This window comes from Ptychodera flava, chromosome 7, assembly GCF_041260155.1.
Source record: "Ptychodera flava strain L36383 chromosome 7, AS_Pfla_20210202, whole genome shotgun sequence".
NCBI classification, from domain to species: Eukaryota; Metazoa; Hemichordata; class Enteropneusta; family Ptychoderidae; genus Ptychodera; species Ptychodera flava.
In genome coordinates this window covers 28,417,385-28,438,840 of record NC_091934.1, presented here as the reverse complement: position 1 = coordinate 28,438,840, position 21,456 = coordinate 28,417,385, and the positions used below count along the sequence as shown (strand labels likewise).

The window sequence follows — 21,456 nt, the reverse complement described above, 5'->3', positions numbered from 1 at the left end:
CTTTAAAACTGAACATGAAGGTTTTACTTAAATTCCACTTCTCAAGGAAACCTGTATCTATATTTTTAATGCATGGTTGTGTTTTACACCACAAACAGCAGCAACCAATGCTGCCAACAATAGAGGAGGACCGTTGCCAATCAATAATGGTGCAGGAGAAGGAAACTTTCCAATGTTAGAGAGCGCTGGAAATAATCAGTCTTCAGAGACAGCAGCAGCCTGTAAGTTGCAGTTTAATGTGATCCCCATGATCGAACATGTGAGGTTTCTGTATAACAAAGAAGGTTTTAGCCAAAGTTACTCCCCAAACAAAATTTGAAATTGCAACATGTTTAATGTATAGTTAACACGATTGGAACTAATTTTGGGGAAAAGGATTATTGTAGTAATATTGGTATAATCAGCAAATTTATAAAGCTCCTCTACTTTTCTTTTCCTGCAATTCACATGTTTTTACAGGTAAATTTGTAACATCGCAACTTTCAGCTTAAGGGCGCGTTACACTTTTGATAAATTCAAACAATTAAAAGATCCTATTCTACTTAGTTAAAGTTCCGATCGTGTTTGTTCTATTTTACACCACAAACCACAGCAACCAACACTGCCACCAGAGGAGGAGATACACCGCCAGGCAATAATGATAGCGGGGAAGAAATCGCTCTGATGATTGCAGAACAACCAGAGAGCGCTGGAAACAACCTAACCACAGAGACAGTGGAAGATGCAGATGATGAAGGCTGTGCTACACGGTCAACTGTGTCAAGAGCTGACAGCACAGAGTCGGGTGAAAGCCACCCTGAGAGATCCTCCTCTGAGTCTGGTATCTGCAGAGAAGATTCCATAGAAGGTATATGGTTATGTTCATCTTGATTATTACTGTCTCCTATGAAAGAGTTTTTTTTAATAAAAATGACCTTGGTAGTATTACACTTCAAAACTGAAAGACTTACACTTTTGCGCAATCTTTTCTCAAGGAATCTTTCAACCATTCTCTTTCAAAATCAAGAATAAAAATCAGGGGTCACCATGCAAATTTTGGTACTGGAGAAACAAATCACTCAATATTTACCAATATTTGAAAATCAAAATGGCTGTCATCCCTATGGAGAAAAATTGAATCTTCGATTTTCTGGAAAAAAATGAAAATTTTCTTACAGTAAGAGTTTAAAACAAGCCCAACAAGTTGTAATTTAGGTAATTTAGGTAATTTATTATAACCGAATTATTAAACTTTGAGAGTCCAAAATATCTGTTCCCGAGGCACATTCTGCCTGAACAGTCAACTTCATGGGTGTACATTTCACTGTATTTGCAAGCGTATAGAATTGAGACAAGGCATACAAATTTAGTTTTGTGCTTTCTGCTTCTGCCAGGAGACCAATTGCCAAAACTAGGTTTTCATTCTCCTTTGTTGAAAGTTGAATCAACAAATGAAGATTTTGCCTTATATTTACAGACCAAGATCGAAACTCTCCATCCCCCGGTGATGGTGCCACACCTTGTTATACAATGACAGACAGGCATAGAGACATTCTCCGGGATTTGACGCCAGACATTGTGAAGGATCTTCCAGTGTCACCGGTATTGGATAAAATGAAAGTAAGTCAATATGATTCTTTAGGAAGATTGTATGATTAAAAATGTGTATTTTGATGGTCTTAGTACACAGTTATACTTTTACAGACTATCAATAAAATTTTACTGTGTGAGCAATTTACAGAGCATTAATTTTAGCTCAGATGACATGTAATTAGAAATGTTCAAACTTTTCAGTACATAAACAGTATGAATGGAGAGACCATTGTCAGGGGAATTGTCCATATTTTGGTAAAAAATATGTGGGCCAGTGAAAAGTACAAGCAAAAAATTTCTTTATCCTTACCTAAAAATGGTTTTGTTCATACATAGTGCTAAAAGTCAGATTTAATAGTACATCCAAAAAAATATTGTTTCCTTGCTCCGGAATCATATTCTTTTCTGTAATTCCTGTAATAAACTCAGAGCAAGATGTAATGGTGATGGGAAAGTGAATTAAAAATGAAGAGTTTTGGGAAAGGAAGAATGCTCTACCTACACTCCAAAAATACAAACATATATGAAAAATTTGAAGGAAAAAATGTTTGTTTCCATTCTTGCCACACTGCACACAGCTCCTTTTCTCCCAATATCTAATGATCTACATGTATTCTATAATGTTCACAGTCTGGGTAATCCTTAATGTGTGTCATGTCTCCTCTCTTACAGTTATTTACAATGGAGGATATAGCAAAAATCACTAATAGAATTTACGATGAGTATGAACAAAGACGGCAGTTGATATATACCCTGATGACCAAAGGCCCTGATGCATTTGATGAGTTTGTGAGAGTACTGGATGAAGTGTGTCCCCATCTGGCGTCAGCGCTGAAATCACAAAACTAAAGAGGAGCAGCTCTGTACATCTTGTAAAGTGTTTCAGGTAAAATGTTATGCTTTTCTTGCAGTTTAAGACTTGCATTCCACATAATGTGGCCAGGCCCAGCAATGGCTGAAAAAAGAGATTTGCTTTTGAGGATGTATGTCAGAAATTTAGAAAGAGTTTGATCATATGATAGCCACATTTTCTAGGATCTCTCCGTAATGTGCAAAAAACCTCTGAAAAGACTCATATGGTACCAAGAAAAAAGCTGCTCTGTAAAACCCACCGTTTTGGCATACATTACAAGTAGAAAAACCAAACAGGCAACAGTAATACTCAGATGGTTTTATGAAAGATATTATTTTTCAGATACAGTTTGACAGACACAAGTAGGTTTATTATCCCAATGAATAAAATTGTTGTGAACTAAAATATTCCCTTTTAGTTAACCCTATTCCTGCCAAGACCATATTTCACCACCATGTCGATGGTTAAAATTAATGAAACACGTAACATATTCCATATAGTGTATTTTAACATAAAACTGTACATTTGAAAGCTCTTGAAAACATTAATACTGTAAACTTGATCTTTTTGGACTAAAGATGCTATAACAGACCAAGCCAAGTGGGTGAAAATACATCATGTTTTGGCTCCATACCGCTTTTTACTGACTTGGCTGATGGGGAAGTGATACTGTCTGGCAGGAAAAGGTTAATGAAGTTTATGCCTCATCAGCACATGCCCTTTTTCCAAAACATCTCATTAAATATACAGTACCTTGATGTCGTCAACTTTGTTGGTTCATTCATGCATCTACACTCTGAGATCCTCACTACATGTATGAAAACAGCCGAGCCACATTCTGACATAACTTTCCTCATGTTATTGTTTGCAGATATTCGTGGGTGAAGAGATTTAGAAGGTAGCTGAGTCATAACCTACTGAATGTGCTCAGAGACTTTTGATTAAACCTCTGGTAAGCCAAGGTCCAGATGCATATCAGAACTTTGTCTCGGTGTTTTAACGGTGTGTGCTTACATCTAGCCAAAGCAGTCTTGTATTTTGGAACTGATTTCGTGGCTCACCTGTGCCATATGTACATATCATTGTATGGGTAAACCAAACCAAAGAGAATATTAAGTAAAATAAGTTTTCTGACTGAAATAAATTGAAAGGACTGGATTTCAATTACTGTTACTTTTTGCAAATTTTGACAAGATTTCATGACCGACCTTTGGGCTACAACCATGACTGAAGCTTTACCTTGCCTTTCAAAAGAGTAACACGTACCAAAATCAGAAAGTCCAAGGGTAAAACAGAATTGACTCTTCCATTTTGGGAAGTGACAGGGTTTTAATGGTCCAAAATGGTTAATGTTACTTGAGAACGTTACCAAATTATGTATACTCAGACAGTACAAAAATATAACTGTACAGTCATTGGTTCTATATAGTTATTCAGGTATAGATACAAGAGATTACTTTAAGATTTTACACTTTTACAAAAGTGCTATGCTGACCCTGGCATAAACTGTCTGGGATTGTTGTAACCTTTGCATGTTGTGGTAATTAGATGCTGCTTTTACAGAATGTAATAACGTGTTTTTGTCATTTTCCATGCTGCAGTTCTGATAAGGAAAAGTGTAGTCATGTTCACAGGCCGACCCTATTTTCACTTGACAGCCCTTTGCATTGACAGCGTACAATTTTCTGTGCCATTTAGTATACAGTACAGTACTAATTTTACAGAGTCTGAAAAGCCAACAACACAGACACAAGGAACATGTACTGATTGATATCACACTCATCTTGAAATCAGAATACCAAGATTGTACTCTTCAGAGTTTTTTTATATTCTCACACTAAAACTTGAGTATTTGGCTATTTACCCGACATTCTTCTCAATATCATAATGTTTATTGTGTAAACTATTTTTATTTGTCCATGTATTTAAATTTTAATTCTGACTTTTATTCCTGCCATTATGAATGATAGATGTATGGTTTAGTAGATGTAAGTTATTCCTATGTCTGTTCCTGTTTATTGGTAGTATCGCCGTCGGAACTTTATTTTAATTCCCATCATGGGCATCCGTCCCACTATCTCAATATAGGGGAGTTTACCATCTTTCTGTGGGCATTACTGAATCAAAACCGACTTTACAGCAGAATTTCATATGTCTAATAGATTTTTTTGAGGCTAAAAATTGTAAATGTTGTCTGAAAGGTGTGTCCATTAGGGTATTTCTGGCATCTACCATGTCTTCATTCACATATAGGCCAGCACCATAATACAACATTGTATTTTGATGCAGGTCGACCCTTCACATGTGAAAGACTCAAAGACGACAAGAGAACAAACAGTGGATGTTTGGTTAAATTAATTTTTCAAATGTCTAGCCCAAACATCAGTCAGTGAAATGACGTTGCATCAATCTAGCACTGGATTTTGTGACTTGCCTCATTTGTTGTAACATGAATTATGTATGTGAAATTGTGGCCTACAAACTTACTTTTGTTCAAATTTGATGTATTTCACCATATTGTTTCCTTGTATCATCTTCAGAAAATGTAATGTTAAAGTGTAGAATTTCGCTATAATGAATCATGTAGCCACGTACTGGTGTATCAGTTAATGAAAGCTCTCTTTGAAAATGAACCTCAAGTGTATTTGAATCGTGTAGCCATGTACTGGTGTATCAGTTTAATGAAAGCTCTCTTTGAAAATGAACCTCAAGTGTATTTGAATCGTGTAGCCATGTACTGGTATATTAGTTTAATGAACGATGAGACTCTTTAAAATGAACCTCAAGTGTAATTTTACAACTCTCTGCAATATCTGTACATTAAAAAGAGTTCATTTACAGAATGTTTTTGCATTTCATGACAGAAAGAGAGTTTTTATTTTGTCATTTTTATATTTCATTTTTATTCCTTCAAAATTTACAGTAATTATGATGCTGCATTTTCTCTGCTTGCCGTTACAATTTCAGACAAATTGGATTTATCTTGAATAATTCACATTCTAACACCACAGTGATGTACAGATTTGTTATTTTTAGTCCCCACGGACACCGTCCGGGGGGACTTATAGGTTTGGTCATGTCCGTGCGTGCGTGCGTCCGTCCGTTCACGCAGATATGTCAGAGATGCCCAGGTCAATTTCTTTCAAACTTAAATAGTACCCTACCTCATACAGATGCACGTCGATTTGTTTCACAATGCGATCAAATTTGGCCGTGTTTGAGGACTTTTTAGTTTACACCTCCATAGACTCCCATGTATAAGGCAGCTCTCCATAGACTCCCATGTATAAGGCCAAGAAAAATAAAAATTTAGTTTCTCATCGTATTCATATTGCAAAAAGGATGCAGTGACACAGTTTTTTAGCCCCCAAAAATAAAGTCCAGGGGGCTCATAGATTGGGTCATGTCCATCCGTGAATCAATCCGTTCGAACAGATATCTCAGACACTTTGACAAAATGTCATGTGACCTTGGTGACCTTTGACCTGAAATATACATATTTGTCCACAACTCAGTAACCACAAGTGCCAAACCTCATATATGGTATGATTGGACACCTTATGACGCCACATATTGTACCTCATTAATTATGTCGATATCTAATTTTGAGCGAGCCAATAGAGCTAGAGGTCTGATTTTGGTATATGGGGATAACTTAGCAATACAATTTCTTTGGGCAAATGTCATGTGACCTCAATTACCTTTGACCTGAAATATACATATTTGTCCACAACTCAGTAACCACAAGTGCAACACCCTTTCATATTTGGTAAGATGGGACACCTTATGACGCCACATATTGAACCTCATTAATTATGCACATATCTAATTTTGAGCAAGCCAAGAGAGCTAGGGTATAACTTAGTCATACAATTTTTTGGACAAAATGTCACGTGATCTCAATGACCTTTGACCTGAAATATACATATTTGTCCATAACACAGTAACCACAAGTGCTAAACCTTTCATATATGTATAATGGGACACCTTATGACGCCACATATTGTACCTCATTAATTATGCACATATCTTATTTTGAGCGAGCCAATGGAGCTAGAGGTCTGATTTTTGGTATATAGGGATAACTTAGTAATAAAATTTTTTGGACAAATGTCACATGACCTCAATGACCTTTGACCTCAAATATACATATTTGTCCATAACTCAGTAACCACAAGTGCTACACCCTTCATATATGGTATGATGGGACACCTTATGACGCCACATATTGTACCTTATTAATTATGTGCATATCTAATTTTGAGCAAGCCAATAGAGCTAGAGGTCTGATTTTTGGTATATAGGGATAACTTAGTCATACAATTTTTTGGACAAAATGTCATGTGACTTGGTGACCTTTGACCTGAAATATACATATTGTCCATAACTCAGGAACCACAAGTGCTAACCTTTCATATATAGTATGATTGGACACCTTATGATGCCCCATATTGCACTCATTAATTATACGCATATCTAATTTTGAGCGAGCAAATAGAGCTGGAGGTCTGATTTTTGGTATATAGGGATAACTTAGCAATACAATTTTTTGACAAAATGTCACGTGACCTCATTGACCTTGACCTCAAATATACATATTTGTCCATAACTCGGTAACCACAGATGCTACACCCTTCATATTTGGTATGATGGGACACCTTATGACGCCACATATTGTACCTCATTAATTATGCACATATCTAATTCTCAGCAAGCCAATAGAGCTGGATGTCTGATTTTTTGGTATATAGGGATAACTATATGATAGAATTGTTTTGACAAATGTCATGTAACCTCGATAACCTTTTACCTTTAATATACGTTTATGTCAATTAATTAGTAACCACAAGTGCTATGTCCTTTATATTTAGTAGGATGGGAGACCTTATGACAACACTGCTTTACCTCATTAATTATGCACATATCTAATTCTGGGCAAGCGAATAGTGCTGGAGGTCTGAATTTTGGCATATATGGTTTTAATTAGCAATACATTTTTTTTCAAAATGTCAATGACCTTGATGACCTTTGACCTTGATTATACATATATATGCATAACTCAGTAACCTTGAGTTCTATACGCTTCAATTTGATAGGATATTAGACCTAAAGATGTCACATCTTGTACCTCATTTATTATACACATATGTATTTCTTGGCTGGCCAATACAGCTAGAGGTCTGATCTTTTTTCCCGATTTAGAACCATAACTTAGACATACCTCTTGTTATAAATTGGGAAAAATGGCATAAACCTATGTGCCCATAGATCTGAACATATACACTCCAGTGATACTTCTTAATTTCCCTGCCCATCAAGACTAATACTCCTATTACAAGTGGGGACTATGTCATTGTCAGTGACTTGTTTAAAAAAAGAAAAGGACTGGATGATACAATGATCATGTAAATATACCAAAGTGCAATTATCTTTAAAAATAAATACTTTTGCGACTGACCATATTCAAGTATGTAGATCTGTTTGCATCGTGTGTTGAGATGACTTGGTATTTTGTTTTCACTCCCTCACAGCACATCAGTCCCATTCAAACAGAGACTTCCACACGATAACAAGCAATTACAAACTCAGTAACTACTCTGAGGCGATCGACCAATCACAGTGCTCCGTTTAGTGGCTTCTACATGTCAAGGCAGTCATTGGTCAGAATCAAAATGTTCTGAGCCTTCTAGATAACAGCTATATCCTTCAGCAATCTGGCAGGTTTCAATATATTCAAAGTTTAAGTAGAAGGTGTGAGAGCTCTGGCTAATATTGATGAAAATCCATGTTTGGCATTTAAGTCTTATTGTCTCAACACAATTTAAAGTTAATGAGTCTGTCAAGACACTGAATGTCTTCACGAAGTACTCACATACCGGTACACAACCAAAGCCACCATAATTCAAACGTGAAAACACATGTGTTGTGAAAGGCCACTTTGATGAAAGTGATAATATTACCAGTCTCAGCTTGCATTTGTCAATTCCACAACAATTCTCTTTTATAGGGAGACAGTTTGTTTTAGAATTCTTTTCAAAACATTTTGTAGTTGAACAAATTGGGTATTCTCAAGTTGTGCAGTGATTGGAAATTAGGAAATCTGATGAATCCAGAACTGAATGTCTTACTATTACAGGAAACAGTAATTCTGATCACCGCTACTTGAAAATTGGAGCTTTGTTGCTGTTTGTATGCATGAAAATAATCAACATGAATGTCATATCTTCCAAATTGTTGATCTACAACTGTGAAACTTCACTAGCCAAAGGAGTTCCTTTGGGCAGGGACTCTCCCTCAAAAAGCCTGGAGACTACTACACCGACTTATCCAAGCTATGCAGACCGGACGATGGTAACAGAGTGACTAGAACCCCCATGCAGTGTCAATATAGAGCGTCTGCAAATCACAGAGATTTAAAGTCTGCAAATCTTCATGTGCAAGATTGATTTTTAGCTCACATATAGATGTTATAGAGCTTCTATGGCAAGTTAGAGGTGTCTGTATGGTACGACAAATGCATACCGGTATACCCTTGTTTAACGCTGCACAGTCCTGGAATTATCAAACAGCGGAATCAGAATTCAAATGGACCACAGAATACAAACAAAACATGCATTTTTCTATATGTGTTTGTACACATGATCTCCTGTGTGTATGGAATCTACAGAACATCACATGTTACCCTTTTATTACAGAGTAGATCTACTGTAACCAAACTTTCACAGTGTGGCAACATTTACAGTATATGTGTATTTCTGTCATGATGATTCTTTAGATGACAAGCCAAAATTGTACATAATGGTTATCTGGTAATGACAATGTTCTTATACACAGTGAATACAATTACTCCATGGATATTTCTTTATGTTTTTGCACACATTATCTGTAGTGAGGATGGACTTGTCAGAACACCACACGTCCCTTTTATTCTGGAGTAGATCCACTGTAACCATACAGACTTCCACAGTGTAGCGACATTTACAGTATATGAGTATTTCTATTATGATGATTCTTGAGAGGACAAGTCATTATCATACATATTGGTGATCCCTGGTATTATGTTTTTAGTGAATACAATTATTTCATGGGTACCCTACCCTACCAAGCTATTTTTTTATCATGTGACTTCTTCCAGTGTTTTTTCAAAGGCGAGGGAAAATAGGTAAATGGTGTGGGAACCAGATACCCATTCTGTTGTCCTCTTATGTAATTGAGGGGCACCCTGACTGACTATCTTAGCCCCTGTAAAATATATCCAGATGAAGGCCTCAACAAAAAACCCTGTATTTGGGTGAATGATGGACAGATTTGCATATCGCATATAAAGTAATCTCATTTCAGACTATGTTGTGAACTAGCAGGCTAATTCACGAGTATACATTCTATGCAGTGGACATTTTACAAAGTACAAAGTCTGGTATGGTTCTGTGATGTTAGGTACAATAATTAACAGTTAATAAATAATTAACAGGTAAATAATTAACAGTCTGAGGCGTAAAGTATGAACATTTTAAAAATTAATTTATTCCATCATTAAATATATAAATACATTAAATGTATCAGTTTTTATGGTACTAATGGTAAAATATCTTTCTCATGAAATCTTTCATAGAAATAGTATTGCAAAGTGTAAAAATATTCATCAAAGTTAACTTTACATGTAAAAGCTGTCTGGACAAATTCGTGTAAATGCCATGAATATAGGCAAGGTCAGGGTTAAGGAAGTTGGAAAGGCTAGAGCGTCAGTTATAAATTTCAACAAAACTATTAAAATATAAAAGTATCCAACATCTCTGTGGAATAAAAAACTAGACATTTGGGCACAAAGGCATTGCAGAGTTATAGCCTGTTAAAACTTCTGAAAAACTGACCAAATAAGAAGAAGTTGGGGAGTCCCTAGTGTATTAACTATGGTAGAGATCCCCTAGCTCTTAACAAAATGTTTGAAAAGGGAAAGTCATTATTTGCTGTTTTTCAGGAAAGTTTGACAAGTTGTGCTGGAATTCAGAGCGAGTGACTGCTACGGTATTGTAAATGCATTTTTAGATTCTTTGAGTGTCAAAGAGGTGTCAAAAGTGAGATTAACCAAAAAAACTGCTCTATGACTTCAAAAGAGGGGTGCAAATAGGCTTGTTTTCAACATTTTGACAGAATAACAGTTTTCCTACATAATTGTATACCAATTTAATCCAACTTTGAAATGAGATATGGACATGGAATTTTTACAGCCTATGAACAAGGTTACAGATAATATTTGTACGGCACAATTTTCCTGTACTTGAAGTACTTTTGAAAAATCACATTTTGAAATTTGAAAGAATTTTAATAATTTTTTGATATATAAACCCATGTAAAATCATAAAAACAAATTTTATTTACAAATCCTGCCGTACAAATCTTACAATAAATAGTGTCAACATATTTATAACTAATTTGGTAATATTAATACTATCCAATTATTATTAAATTCAAATATGTAAAAAAATATGAAAAATTAAATTTTAATATTTACTGGTGTCATATTTCAAATCATGGCTGCAAATATACAATTTTTATATCTTTGGAGAAAATATTAACTAAGGGAGTTATCCTGAAAATTTGAACTAAATATCTTGATTCTAACACTTGAAACTTGACATTAACTCTGAGAAAAGAATTGGTGCAAAAATAGCCTTTCTAACCACCTTAAAGGAAAGTTCAACAAACATCAAATAAATAGAAAAAATATTTAGATATGCTGCACTGTGGATGATGTGAAAAATGATGTTGTTTCAATATTACCAGAAATGTAGCTGAACTCAAAATGAACAGACATATTAACCTGCATGCATCTATGCTGGCTCACTATATTGGCAAATGTTGCAAAACATATGGGACAGTACCAATCAAACTGGCTGGGATGGTTTTATTTTTTTCAACTTGCATGTTATTAAAAGATCTCTTGACTTGAGGCGCATCAAGTCCAGCAATTCCAATATAACTCTTGAATATGACTCCATATTGAAATGAAAACAAAATAGGAATGTAAAAATGCCTTTTAATCACAGATAAATATTCTAAAACATAAAAACACTGCCAACAGCAGTACTGCCTGTGTAATCTTTTACTCTTATCTCAATGAATACATATTGAGTGTATAAATATTTCAAATGCGTACAAAACTCTCTCTGTATAGAAAATAAAGTCAATATGCTGGCAAAAAAATATGCCACGGTTCAGGTGCATTAAAATTACTTTACGAAATTCCATACACTTTGTAGAAGGCAACATTATATTACACATAGCACAAATATTGCTGTTTCTGACTGATTATTGACGCTGAAATTTTGTGGCCTAGGCCTGAGTTGAATGTGACCTATGACCTGAGTACAGTTGAATTTTTATCATTTCATTTGATTTCTGTCATGTCTGCTTGAAGGCTACCAACTACAGTTGGGTCTCTGCTGCATAAGTTTAAGTCTATATTCCTTCAATGGTCAATGAGCAAGCTGACTTTGTAATGTCCAGCCATGTATTTGATTCGCAATGGTTCCGTGTGCCACAAAAATCTCACAAGTGTAGCTCAGAATACAAGTTCACACGTTGAAGTCATTATGAATAGAGTTAGTTGATGAAGTTTGTTTGTTTTTCTTCTCCTTAATTCTGTCTGCTAGGTGTCGGCACACTTCTTCCAAAACTATGACAAAACGATCAAATGCGCCGGCACCTTTTGTCATAAGAATTCCAACCAACTGTCGCCTTTGATCATGAATGTGTTGTGAAATGTTTGTGATTTTTGCTTCATCTTCTTCTGAGAACACCTGAAGATAAAATTTGATACATTACAATTTTATTTTTATAACTGAGGGTTAAATACTTCATACTTCAATATAACTCTGGAAATCTAAATTTTTTCCTGGCCGTTTAACAATGGACTGGAGTGATAGTTCTGACTATATTCCTATAACCATATATTCCTGAAGCTTGTGGTAGATTCGGTGGTTAGTAGTAAACAGCAACATAAAATCTGACAGTGGACAGTTTATTGTAAGTGATTCATCGTTTATGCAAGGATACTCAGTATAAACAATAGTTATGTAAATACGCACAGCCTGGTTTGAGCGTGGGTGAGTGGACAATGCCCTACCCATGGGAAGATGGTCCCTTCCATATCAGGTGATGCAAGCTCCAAGCCTGGAGCTTTTTCCAATGGTATTTTTATCGTTTTTTTTTTTTAAATCACACAAGTTATAAATGGTGAAAATAGCTTTTCTGGGGTAAATGACCACAAAGCTAGCACATATGTAAAATTATCCTTGGTGAACTTCCCCTTTAAGATAATTCCAAAATTTGCATCAAGATCCCTGATTTTTATTCTTGACTCTGAAAGAGAATAGTTATGAGTATCCCTGAGGAAAGTTAGAGCAAAGGTTTAGGCTTTCAATTTTGAGCCTAATATTACCCTAGTCCCTGTACTATATTGTATTAACAATGAGCCAGTCAAGAAAGTGTGCCAACACACGAGTTTGAACTTTATCAACCAAAATTCAGAATCACTCTTCTTTAAAAACTATGGCCTCATGACTTTAAGGTTTTGCTGTCATACTTACATCTGACATCCTGTCCAACACTTGTCTCACAGGCAGGTCATCGGCAAATTCAGGCATTAGTTTGCGCAGGATAGTTTTGTCATCTTCTTTCATACAGAAGGGTGTATCAACTTGAGGCAGGGCTGAAACAGTACAAGACATACGCGTCAGACTTAATAAGTCACCTACTTTAGGTGTTCAGTTCACCACAGGAATATATATTATATATATATATATATATATATATATATATATATATATATATATATATATATATATATATATATATATATATATATATATATATATATATATATATATATTATATATATTATATCATATGCACACATCATTAAAAAAAACAATATAAATTCAACCACCATATCAATTTGAACACAGGAATATATATATATATATATATATATATATATATATATATAATATATATATATATATATATATATATATATATATATATATATATATATGCACACATCATTAAAACAAAACAATATAATTCAACCACCATCTTAATTTAAACACCCTATTTTTTTTCTCAAAAACATAATTTATTTTACCCTAATCAGTTCGACCACCAATGGAAATTGCAACTTTCCCAATCTCTAATAATTCGACCAACCTATCATGACAAACTGTTTTATACATTTTACTTATGATAACATACACAGCACAATACAGTACAGAATATGTCTAAGTCGTGACTTCAGGAAAGTTGTCTTTATATGTTTCAATCATCCCAGATGGAAAGCATATCATTTATGAACTATCAAAAAAGTTGAAATCCCTAATAATTCAACCACTAAACTTATTTTGACTTTGTTAATTTCCTGATAATTTATTTGATTATTTAAAATAATGATTATTTTCTACGGTCGAATTGTAAGGATTTTTATGGTAAAATAGATAGATAGACAGATAGATAGAAAGATAGATAGATAGTTACTTTTTTGAAACTATTTAGGGTTACATACACAAATCCTCCAGGATGCCACTGGACTCTGAAATCAAAATTGAATTTTCACTTGTTGGACCTGATGTCGTCACACTTGTACCATGGCCATCGTCATAATTGTCGCTTTCTTCATTCTCCACAGTACTGATTGGATAAAATCCATTTGATGTTATCGCATTGCGATGAAGCTCTTGTGGTCTACTGTCAGTTTGTTTGACAGTCAAATCTTCCATCTGTACAGATATCCGATCAGGGTCTGAAATGGAGTACATATGAAAGACCAACACTGTAAAACTTGTCTACAAATAGAATGCACAGAGCATGGGGATACAATAAGATGTCTTCAAACAGGCCGTAATATTTTGAACAGACAAGAACATGCACTATTGATACAGTTTACTCATATATACCTACTGATGATGTGAAAATACACTGGTTGTTTTCACATTGCAGAATTATCATTTGATTATGAAAGTTGTATCACCACTACAAATTACACAGCCTCCATGTAATTGCACGCAGTGTATCATTACCTCAGCGACGGCATGTCACAACACAGAGACCTTTATGTCATGTGATTGATTTGAAAAGGGCCTTTAACACTGAAACGTAGAGATCAGAAGGAAATGACAAAGTATGCTACTCACTAGGCTGTTCCATGCATCACCAACACTCCCTTCACACACTAACATAGGGGTATTCACTTTAGCACAACTACAAATTATAGATTATACCAAGATGGCAACCTACTCTGCAAGAATTACCCCAAAAGTGCAATCTTGCTAATTTTGTCTGAGAGTGATCAAATTGGACTCAGGTCATCCCAGGATCATCTACACCTAATTTCAAAGCAAACAGATGAACAGATTGTGACCAAAATTGCCCATAATAAACAATCTCTCTAATTTTGCCTAAATTTGAAATGAGAAGACTAAAACCATAATCAGGATCATGAATCATGTTTTAAAAATTTAAATTTATCAGAGTAGTTAATGAGAAGTAAAATTTTGGACTTGAAATGACAAACACTGCCTCAGCAAATTTGCATATTTCATCATAATGTGAACAAACCTAAACAAGGCCATCCCTTGGGACCTACATAACAGACATCCACTGGCTGTCTAACAACACAAGATTTAAAAGACTTTTGACCAAAATCACAAAACTGCCTAATATATACATATACATATACCTATACATATTTCATCATAGGTTGTACAAATCTACATAAGGTCATCCCAAGGGACCTTTATACCAAACACTACAGCCGTTTGACACGTGGTTATAAAAACAAAGATTTTTAACCAAAAATGTGATTTCTTAGCTCATTTGAATATTTTTGACAATATCATTAAAAGAAAAACATGTCTTGCTGTATACCTATGACGCATCTGAACACAAAACAACAAGTTTGTAAGTACTTTGGTTCTATATTTGAGTGGATGGACATCCTCACATACATGTATAGACTGACACCGGACAAATACCCGTACAAATAGCTTCTATAGACATGGTATATAATAAATGAAACATGTAGAAAGTTGTTAAAAGCCAATAAAAATCCAGGGTATCTATTCAGCCATCTTATTTTATTTACTACAAGAGGGAGGAAATCTGACAAGATTGAAATGTAAACTGCTAGTGGTAGCAAATACATACCATTTTGGTGATTTTTCCCTGGACGGCACTGCTGCCGAATTCTCTTACGGCAGATCACTGCTACTGCTACTACAACAATGACTAAAACTGCGGCAGCACTGCTGAATCCAATTGTCCAATGCAATTTTGTGGTTTCCTTCTTTCTGTCTCCATCTTGTCTTCTTGTCTCATTCCCAGAGGGCATTGTTGTGACAATACTGCCCTCCATATCGTTTTTCGTCACACTGTGCGAAGGACTTGTCATTCCTGTGACAGAACACATTATAGTGGCCAGCTTAAAACAATGGCATCTTTACAAGCTTAAGCACTGATAAATTTGTACTCTACTATCCTACTTGTGGTTTATCAAAATTCTACTCAACAAAATTTGGTGGTTGAAATTAAAATCACTTTAAGATTCAAGTTACTACCTTGCAATATGCAAACGAATATATATAGCATCTAATATCCAAATTTTACAATCCCGAATGGCACTTTGAGTGGGGGGTGACATGAAAATGCTCCTTAAAAGATGTAAGTTTTTAAGCATCTTTTGAAGGTAAATAGGGAGAGGTTTTATGTCTTGGCTAGAGAGTTTAAAGGACTAGGAGCTGCTGAGAGAATATGAGCAGCAACCATAGTAAGTCTGATTCAATTTGGGTGTCTGCAAAAGGCATTTATACAATGGACAAAGAGTATTTGATGAAGAATGCAGCATAATTGAGTTCCCTAGATATTGTGGAGATAGCCAACTGAGGGCTTTGTAAGTGTAAGAATAAAAATCTGAACACAACACACTATGTCAGTTACAGGAAGCCAACAAAGTTTCAGTAATTATTTTCTTGGGTCATATTTATTACATGATGTTTTGTGCAAGGTGCACATAATCATAGATCCCTGATTCCCTAAAGGTTGAAAAACAGATTTTGATACACTGAGGAAGAAGCAAAGATTTGATTTCAAGGTTGATGCAATTTACTCATGATAGGTACAGAGAATTAAAATGCGTATCAGTCCAATGATGATGCATAATATAGCTGAGAGCATTCCACTTACCATGACTGGTGGTTTTCAATGGTAGGTGATCTCTTGTGGGAGAAATTGATTCAATGCAAATTTCTCCAGACATCGAGTACTCATAGCCATCAACACAGTCACATACACTGTTGCTGGTTCCATCGAGACTGGCTTTTACTCTGGTATATTCATGTGCTTTATCACACAAATCAATGGGAAAACACCAACGGCGGGAATTCCAATGGTCCATGTAGTAACCCTCAGGGCAGGGCACACATACCCTGTCATCTTCTTTATTCAAGCAAAAGTTCCTAACTGTTTGACCTATATGAAAGATAGAACAAAATGTAATTGATAAAAATATATGCATGAACCTGGGTACCAGACATAGAGGAGTCAAAGATTATAAAAAATGCGACCACCAAAAACATCCAAATGATTAAGTTCACTGAAGGTGCAATTTAAGACCTGTATCTGCCCATTTAGTATCTACCATTATAGCTTACACTACTGGTAGTTTTGGGCATCAAATGACTGCATATCCTAGCCTTACTGTCAAAACACTCAGATCGTCATTTTCACTTAAAAGCTCTTCATGTTATTCAATTAAGGTAGTAAGCGCCTTCAAAGTGAAAGACTGAAACTTTTGCTCAACTTTCCTCAATGAAACTTTTAACCATACTCTCACCAAATCAAGAGAAAAAATCAGGGGTCACCATGCAAAGTTTTGTACTATAGATTCTAAGAAACAAATCAGCTGACATTCACCAATATCTGAAATTCAAAATGGCCACCATCCTTTTGTAAACTCACAGGGAAAAACTAAATTTTTGATTTAGAATAAGTGTGAAAATTTTTCTTATTCCAAGAGCATTAAGGTAGAACGCACCTCGGGGACAGAAATTCAGGCCTTCAATTTTATAAATTTTCTTTTGACCTACCTCTTGTGGGGCTCATTTTGAAGCTCTTGGCGAAAGAAAAGTTTTCACCGTCTTAGTTTTTCGAAAATCGAAAATTTTATTTTTTCCTCATAGAATTAATACAGGGATGGCGGCCATTTTGGATTTCAAATTTCGAGAAATCGCAAGTTATTTGTCTCTCTTGTACAAAAGTTTGCACGGTGACCCCTGATTTTTTTTCTTGATTTGGTAAGAGAATGGTTGAAAGTTTCACTGAGGAAAGTTTGAGCAAAAGTTTAAGTCTTTCACTTTCGAGGTGCATATTACCTTAAACGAAGACCTGAAAGGTGTGTAAAACTTACGAGTCCCAATAGCTGCAGTCCCCAGGGGGCATTGCTACTTTAATTATTACTTTACATCGAGTCTCTAGGGAGTGAAATTTTTGCCGAAAGCACACTACCGTACCTGGAGGGCACAAATTGCAGCATCTTCCCTCATGTAGAAATTGTCTTTGTGTACATATTGGATTGCTCCTACCGAGAGGAAATATTACCAGCACTATGAAAGTAACCTGAGAGAACAAATAAGACAAGAAACAATAAGTTAGTGATGATAATTTGTTAGATAATTAGTTGGAAAATAAGTCACAAATGACTTGTAATAAAATAAAATAACGTTTCGAGAAAGAACGGCAGTAAAGGAACTCAATAACTTATTTTGATGCCATATTGCCCTAAAAGTATTGTTGTCTTTGCACAACAAAATATACTTGTTCCATAAGGAAGAGAATTGACTTCTATCAAATTTCCACTGACCCTCCCTCTCCTATGACTTTCTTCATATTACCAAATTGAACCCAAATGTCAAGATTATATTATAAACACAGATATGCTCTGATCCTTGATGATGTATATGATAGGTCGTGGAAGTGCCCCCAAACTTACAATTATAGACATGAATGATCCAAAATTTGTGTTTCAATGTGAGTTGTGCTGTTAAATCGATATTCAATGTGTCAGTACATCCCCCCGGGTACCTCCGATCTCTAATAATCACCAAATTTCTGTTTTTAAACCAAAATTCATTACCAAAATGTAATGAATTTCGCTATAATACACAACCTATGACAACCAACCAGTGTGATCTGGCATACAAGTATCGATCAGCACAGTACCCAAACATGAATTATGGTACATGTATTCTTAGCTGTGCATGGCAGGGCTGTGTGTTCCCGGCGTAGCCCACCACAGGCCGTATAACGCCGGTAACACACAGCCCTGCCATGCAGAGCTAATGTATTCTATCCAAAGTTGGCCATTAGAATTATACAGATATCTTGAGAGAGCATTATAACCACATGATGGCAAAACAAGATTGAACCTTCTTGATGTGATGAGATTGGGGGAGAGAAATCTTCAATCACTTACTGTGATGAGTGTGAGCGACTCCATGAACTGCATAAAGGTGATTAAAGCTTAATTGTTACTGACTGACGAACTCGCGGAAATGGAAGTACAATCATGGACGTTTAAATGAGGAGAATCGTGGAAAAATGTACAGACGAATCAGAGATCGACCGGTTCGTACCGGTATTTCATGCCGTAATTCATTTTATATGTCCTCACAGTCCATCATTCACAGGTTATCGATATCACGGTCAGTGACGTGATGACCGTGTCGATTTCGTCACATGACATGACATCATTCGTACGCCTTGTAACGTCACATCCTGGGATACTCAAGTAGTTTGTTTTCCGAACAGATGTATTTGGGTGGGGCGCGCGCGCCGTCATGGACTCGGACACCCTCTAGCTTGGTTCGAATTATCCCACACCGCACTGCTGCCTGCTGCCTAACCAACCGGGCAATATCTGTGTGGAGATTGGCCACAGTCTATATCGATTGCACTCCGGTCAAGGTTCATGGCGACGACCATTGACCCTAGCTGTGGGTCCATAGCTGTTGTGTTTTCGGATGGGATTTCCGCCTTTTACGATTTTTAACCCTGCCACAGGGGTTAAAATCTTAAAAGTCAAAACCAGCCCGTAAAAGGCGGAAATCCCGTCCGAAAACACCACAGCTATGGACCCCCAGCCCCGGGCCCACAGCTACATTGACCCGAGCCCGATTGACGCACCGCTGCGATCACACTCCAAACAGTGGCGGCGCTCTCACTTCCGTTTCACTTCTGCTCCCGCTTTCACCACTGCCACCGGTGACAAAAATGTGGTGATTTACCACATTTTTACGAACTTCGCTTGATTGCATATTTCAATAATGTCATGCTCTGTATGGCGATATTTAATTTCAAAGTCAAAGAATAAAGTATAAAAGATGTCTTTATGTCGGTTTTTGTCATATATTTACGAAAATCGTTGGACCTACTTTTCGTGGGTGAATGTGTCTGATACAATAACGTGAGTGAAGGGTGGCACGAAGCAGAAAACACTGAAACGGCACTTTCATTTTTCAACATATTGCATGATAACACACTTTGGAAAGTGAGCAAGTACAATGAAACATGATCACATCTTGAACACTGCTACCAGGTAATGGCCAACATTGAAATGAACTTTACGGGTGATAACATAAAAAAGGATTCTCATATGAGCTTTCAAAACTAGCAGCACTCGCTGATGAGGAAAAAACACTTTTGTGTCTTTGTGTAAATACATTTTGAACGACTGTATTTAAATTTTATTTCATTTTATTTAAATTTCTATCATTACTTTACTAAATAGCAAAAATGAAAGTTTTTTTCACATGATACTCTCACAATGTCTCTGACACTCATTTAAATTACTGGTAAATAATCAGTGACATTTTGCGGCAAAACAATATATTAGACATAAGCTTATGGACATAGATTTATTTCTTAAATATCACTTTCCTTTCTTTTAAGTGCATCTGAACGACACGCTTTCAAAAACTTGTGGCACGCCATTCTTTTTTCGCCGTTCACAATACGGCCAAATGATTATTTCAATAATATCGTTTTAACTGGATGAATACGTTTATCATTTTATCCAGACATGTTATTTAAAGGGATATAGTCGTCGGAGCTGCGCCTAAAGGTCGTATGGGACCCGTACGACCAATGTAAACACTGTATCCAAGATACAATGGTGATTGATGAAAGTTAAAACATATCTGTCATAATCTACATCGTATAATTTAAATGTTACAGCTGTGATGATGACAAATGTCAAAGTGTTTCGGTTTCATACAATCTTATGTAACTAGAGCCTTGTTGATGGCGGCATCTTATTTCGTTTGAATTCGGTCGTCATTTGCAGTTTCTTTGTGGGTGGTTTTACTTCAAGCTATTTTCAAGTGTCGACCATGTAAAACTTAGTTTGGAAAAGGAAATTTGACGACTTTGAAATTCGTGATGTAAATTATCTCAGGATAATATTTCATAAAATAAGGGCTACTTATTTTTGCCCGAGTAATATACCATATGTCGCTTGCCTTTTTTCCCTTCCCTCTAACTCTGAGCCTGCATTGACCATTTTGCAATTGCCAGTCTCGAGGGAACGACATCATGTCGATTGAGGCAAATTACATGGTAGCAGAGATACTACGACTTGCACAAGAGGAAGTAGCAAATTTCAAATTACTTTAGGCGTATGGCTGTCGTCATCGGAATGTGATGTGGTTGACATGTGTACGATTTGTTGAGTATCAAAGGAAGGTTTTCAATATGAAAATAATGATGACAACATCATTAATCTTTATCTATTTCAAATAAAACTGCCTGCAGTCACGTTTTTGGGAGCCTTCAGTTCCGCTGTTATCATTATTTCAAGGGATACAGTCTTATTACAATATTGGCATTCGTCCAATAGCGATGTATGAGAAACTTCGAATGTTCCTCAATGCAACATGTTATAGAAAAATCACATTTCTCAGAATACTTCAAATATAAATTATTAG

The 21,456-nt window shown here is 35.8% G+C and overlaps 2 protein-coding genes across 2 annotated transcripts; one reads left to right on the top strand and one right to left on the bottom strand.

Annotated features, from left to right (window-relative positions):
- The first annotated feature begins 70 nt into the window (after nt 1–70).
- LOC139137186 (uncharacterized) lies at nt 71–7,887 on the top strand. The gene is made up of 5 exons (XM_070705164.1): nt 71–221; nt 593–847; nt 1,457–1,599; nt 2,245–2,458; nt 3,297–7,887. Exons 1-4 carry the CDS (start codon nt 173–175, stop codon nt 2,419–2,421), a joined length of 624 nt encoding a protein of 207 aa, XP_070561265.1. The 5' UTR covers nt 71–172; the 3' UTR covers nt 2,422–2,458; nt 3,297–7,887.
- A 3,558-nt stretch (nt 7,888–11,445) lies between these two features.
- LOC139137184 (tumor necrosis factor receptor superfamily member 5-like) lies at nt 11,446–19,208 on the bottom strand. Its single transcript, XM_070705161.1, has 7 exons — nt 18,948–19,208; nt 17,986–18,091; nt 16,661–16,945; nt 15,626–15,871; nt 13,986–14,222; nt 13,015–13,136; nt 11,446–12,225 (listed from the first exon to the last, which is right to left on the bottom strand). The coding sequence occupies exons 1-7, from the start codon at nt 18,978–18,980 to the stop codon at nt 12,001–12,003; spliced, it is 1,254 nt and encodes a 417-aa protein (XP_070561262.1). The 5' UTR covers nt 18,981–19,208; the 3' UTR covers nt 11,446–12,000.
- Between the last annotated feature and the right edge of the window lie 2,248 nt (nt 19,209–21,456).

Bases quoted from the DNA above. Each gene is read 5' to 3' on its own strand.
- LOC139137186 (XM_070705164.1), top strand. From the start codon at position 173: ATGTTAGAGAGCGCTGGAAATAATCAGTCTTCAGAGACAGCAGCAGCC. The intron at 848-1,456 runs GTATATGGTTAT...TTATATTTACAG, and splicing joins CAGAGAAGATTCCATAGAAG to ACCAAGATCGAAACTCTCCA. The intron at 1,600-2,244 runs GTAAGTCAATAT...CCTCTCTTACAG, and splicing joins CGGTATTGGATAAAATGAAA to TTATTTACAATGGAGGATAT.
- LOC139137184 (XM_070705161.1), bottom strand. From the start codon at position 18,980: ATGCAGTTCATGGAGTCGCTCACACTCATCACA. The intron at 18,092-18,947 runs GTAAGTGATTGA...TTGTTCTCTCAG, and splicing joins AGTCGCTCACACTCATCACA to GTTACTTTCATAGTGCTGGT. The intron at 14,223-15,625 runs GTATGTATTTGC...ACTCCATTTCAG, and splicing joins AGGGAAAAATCACCAAAATG to ACCCTGATCGGATATCTGTA.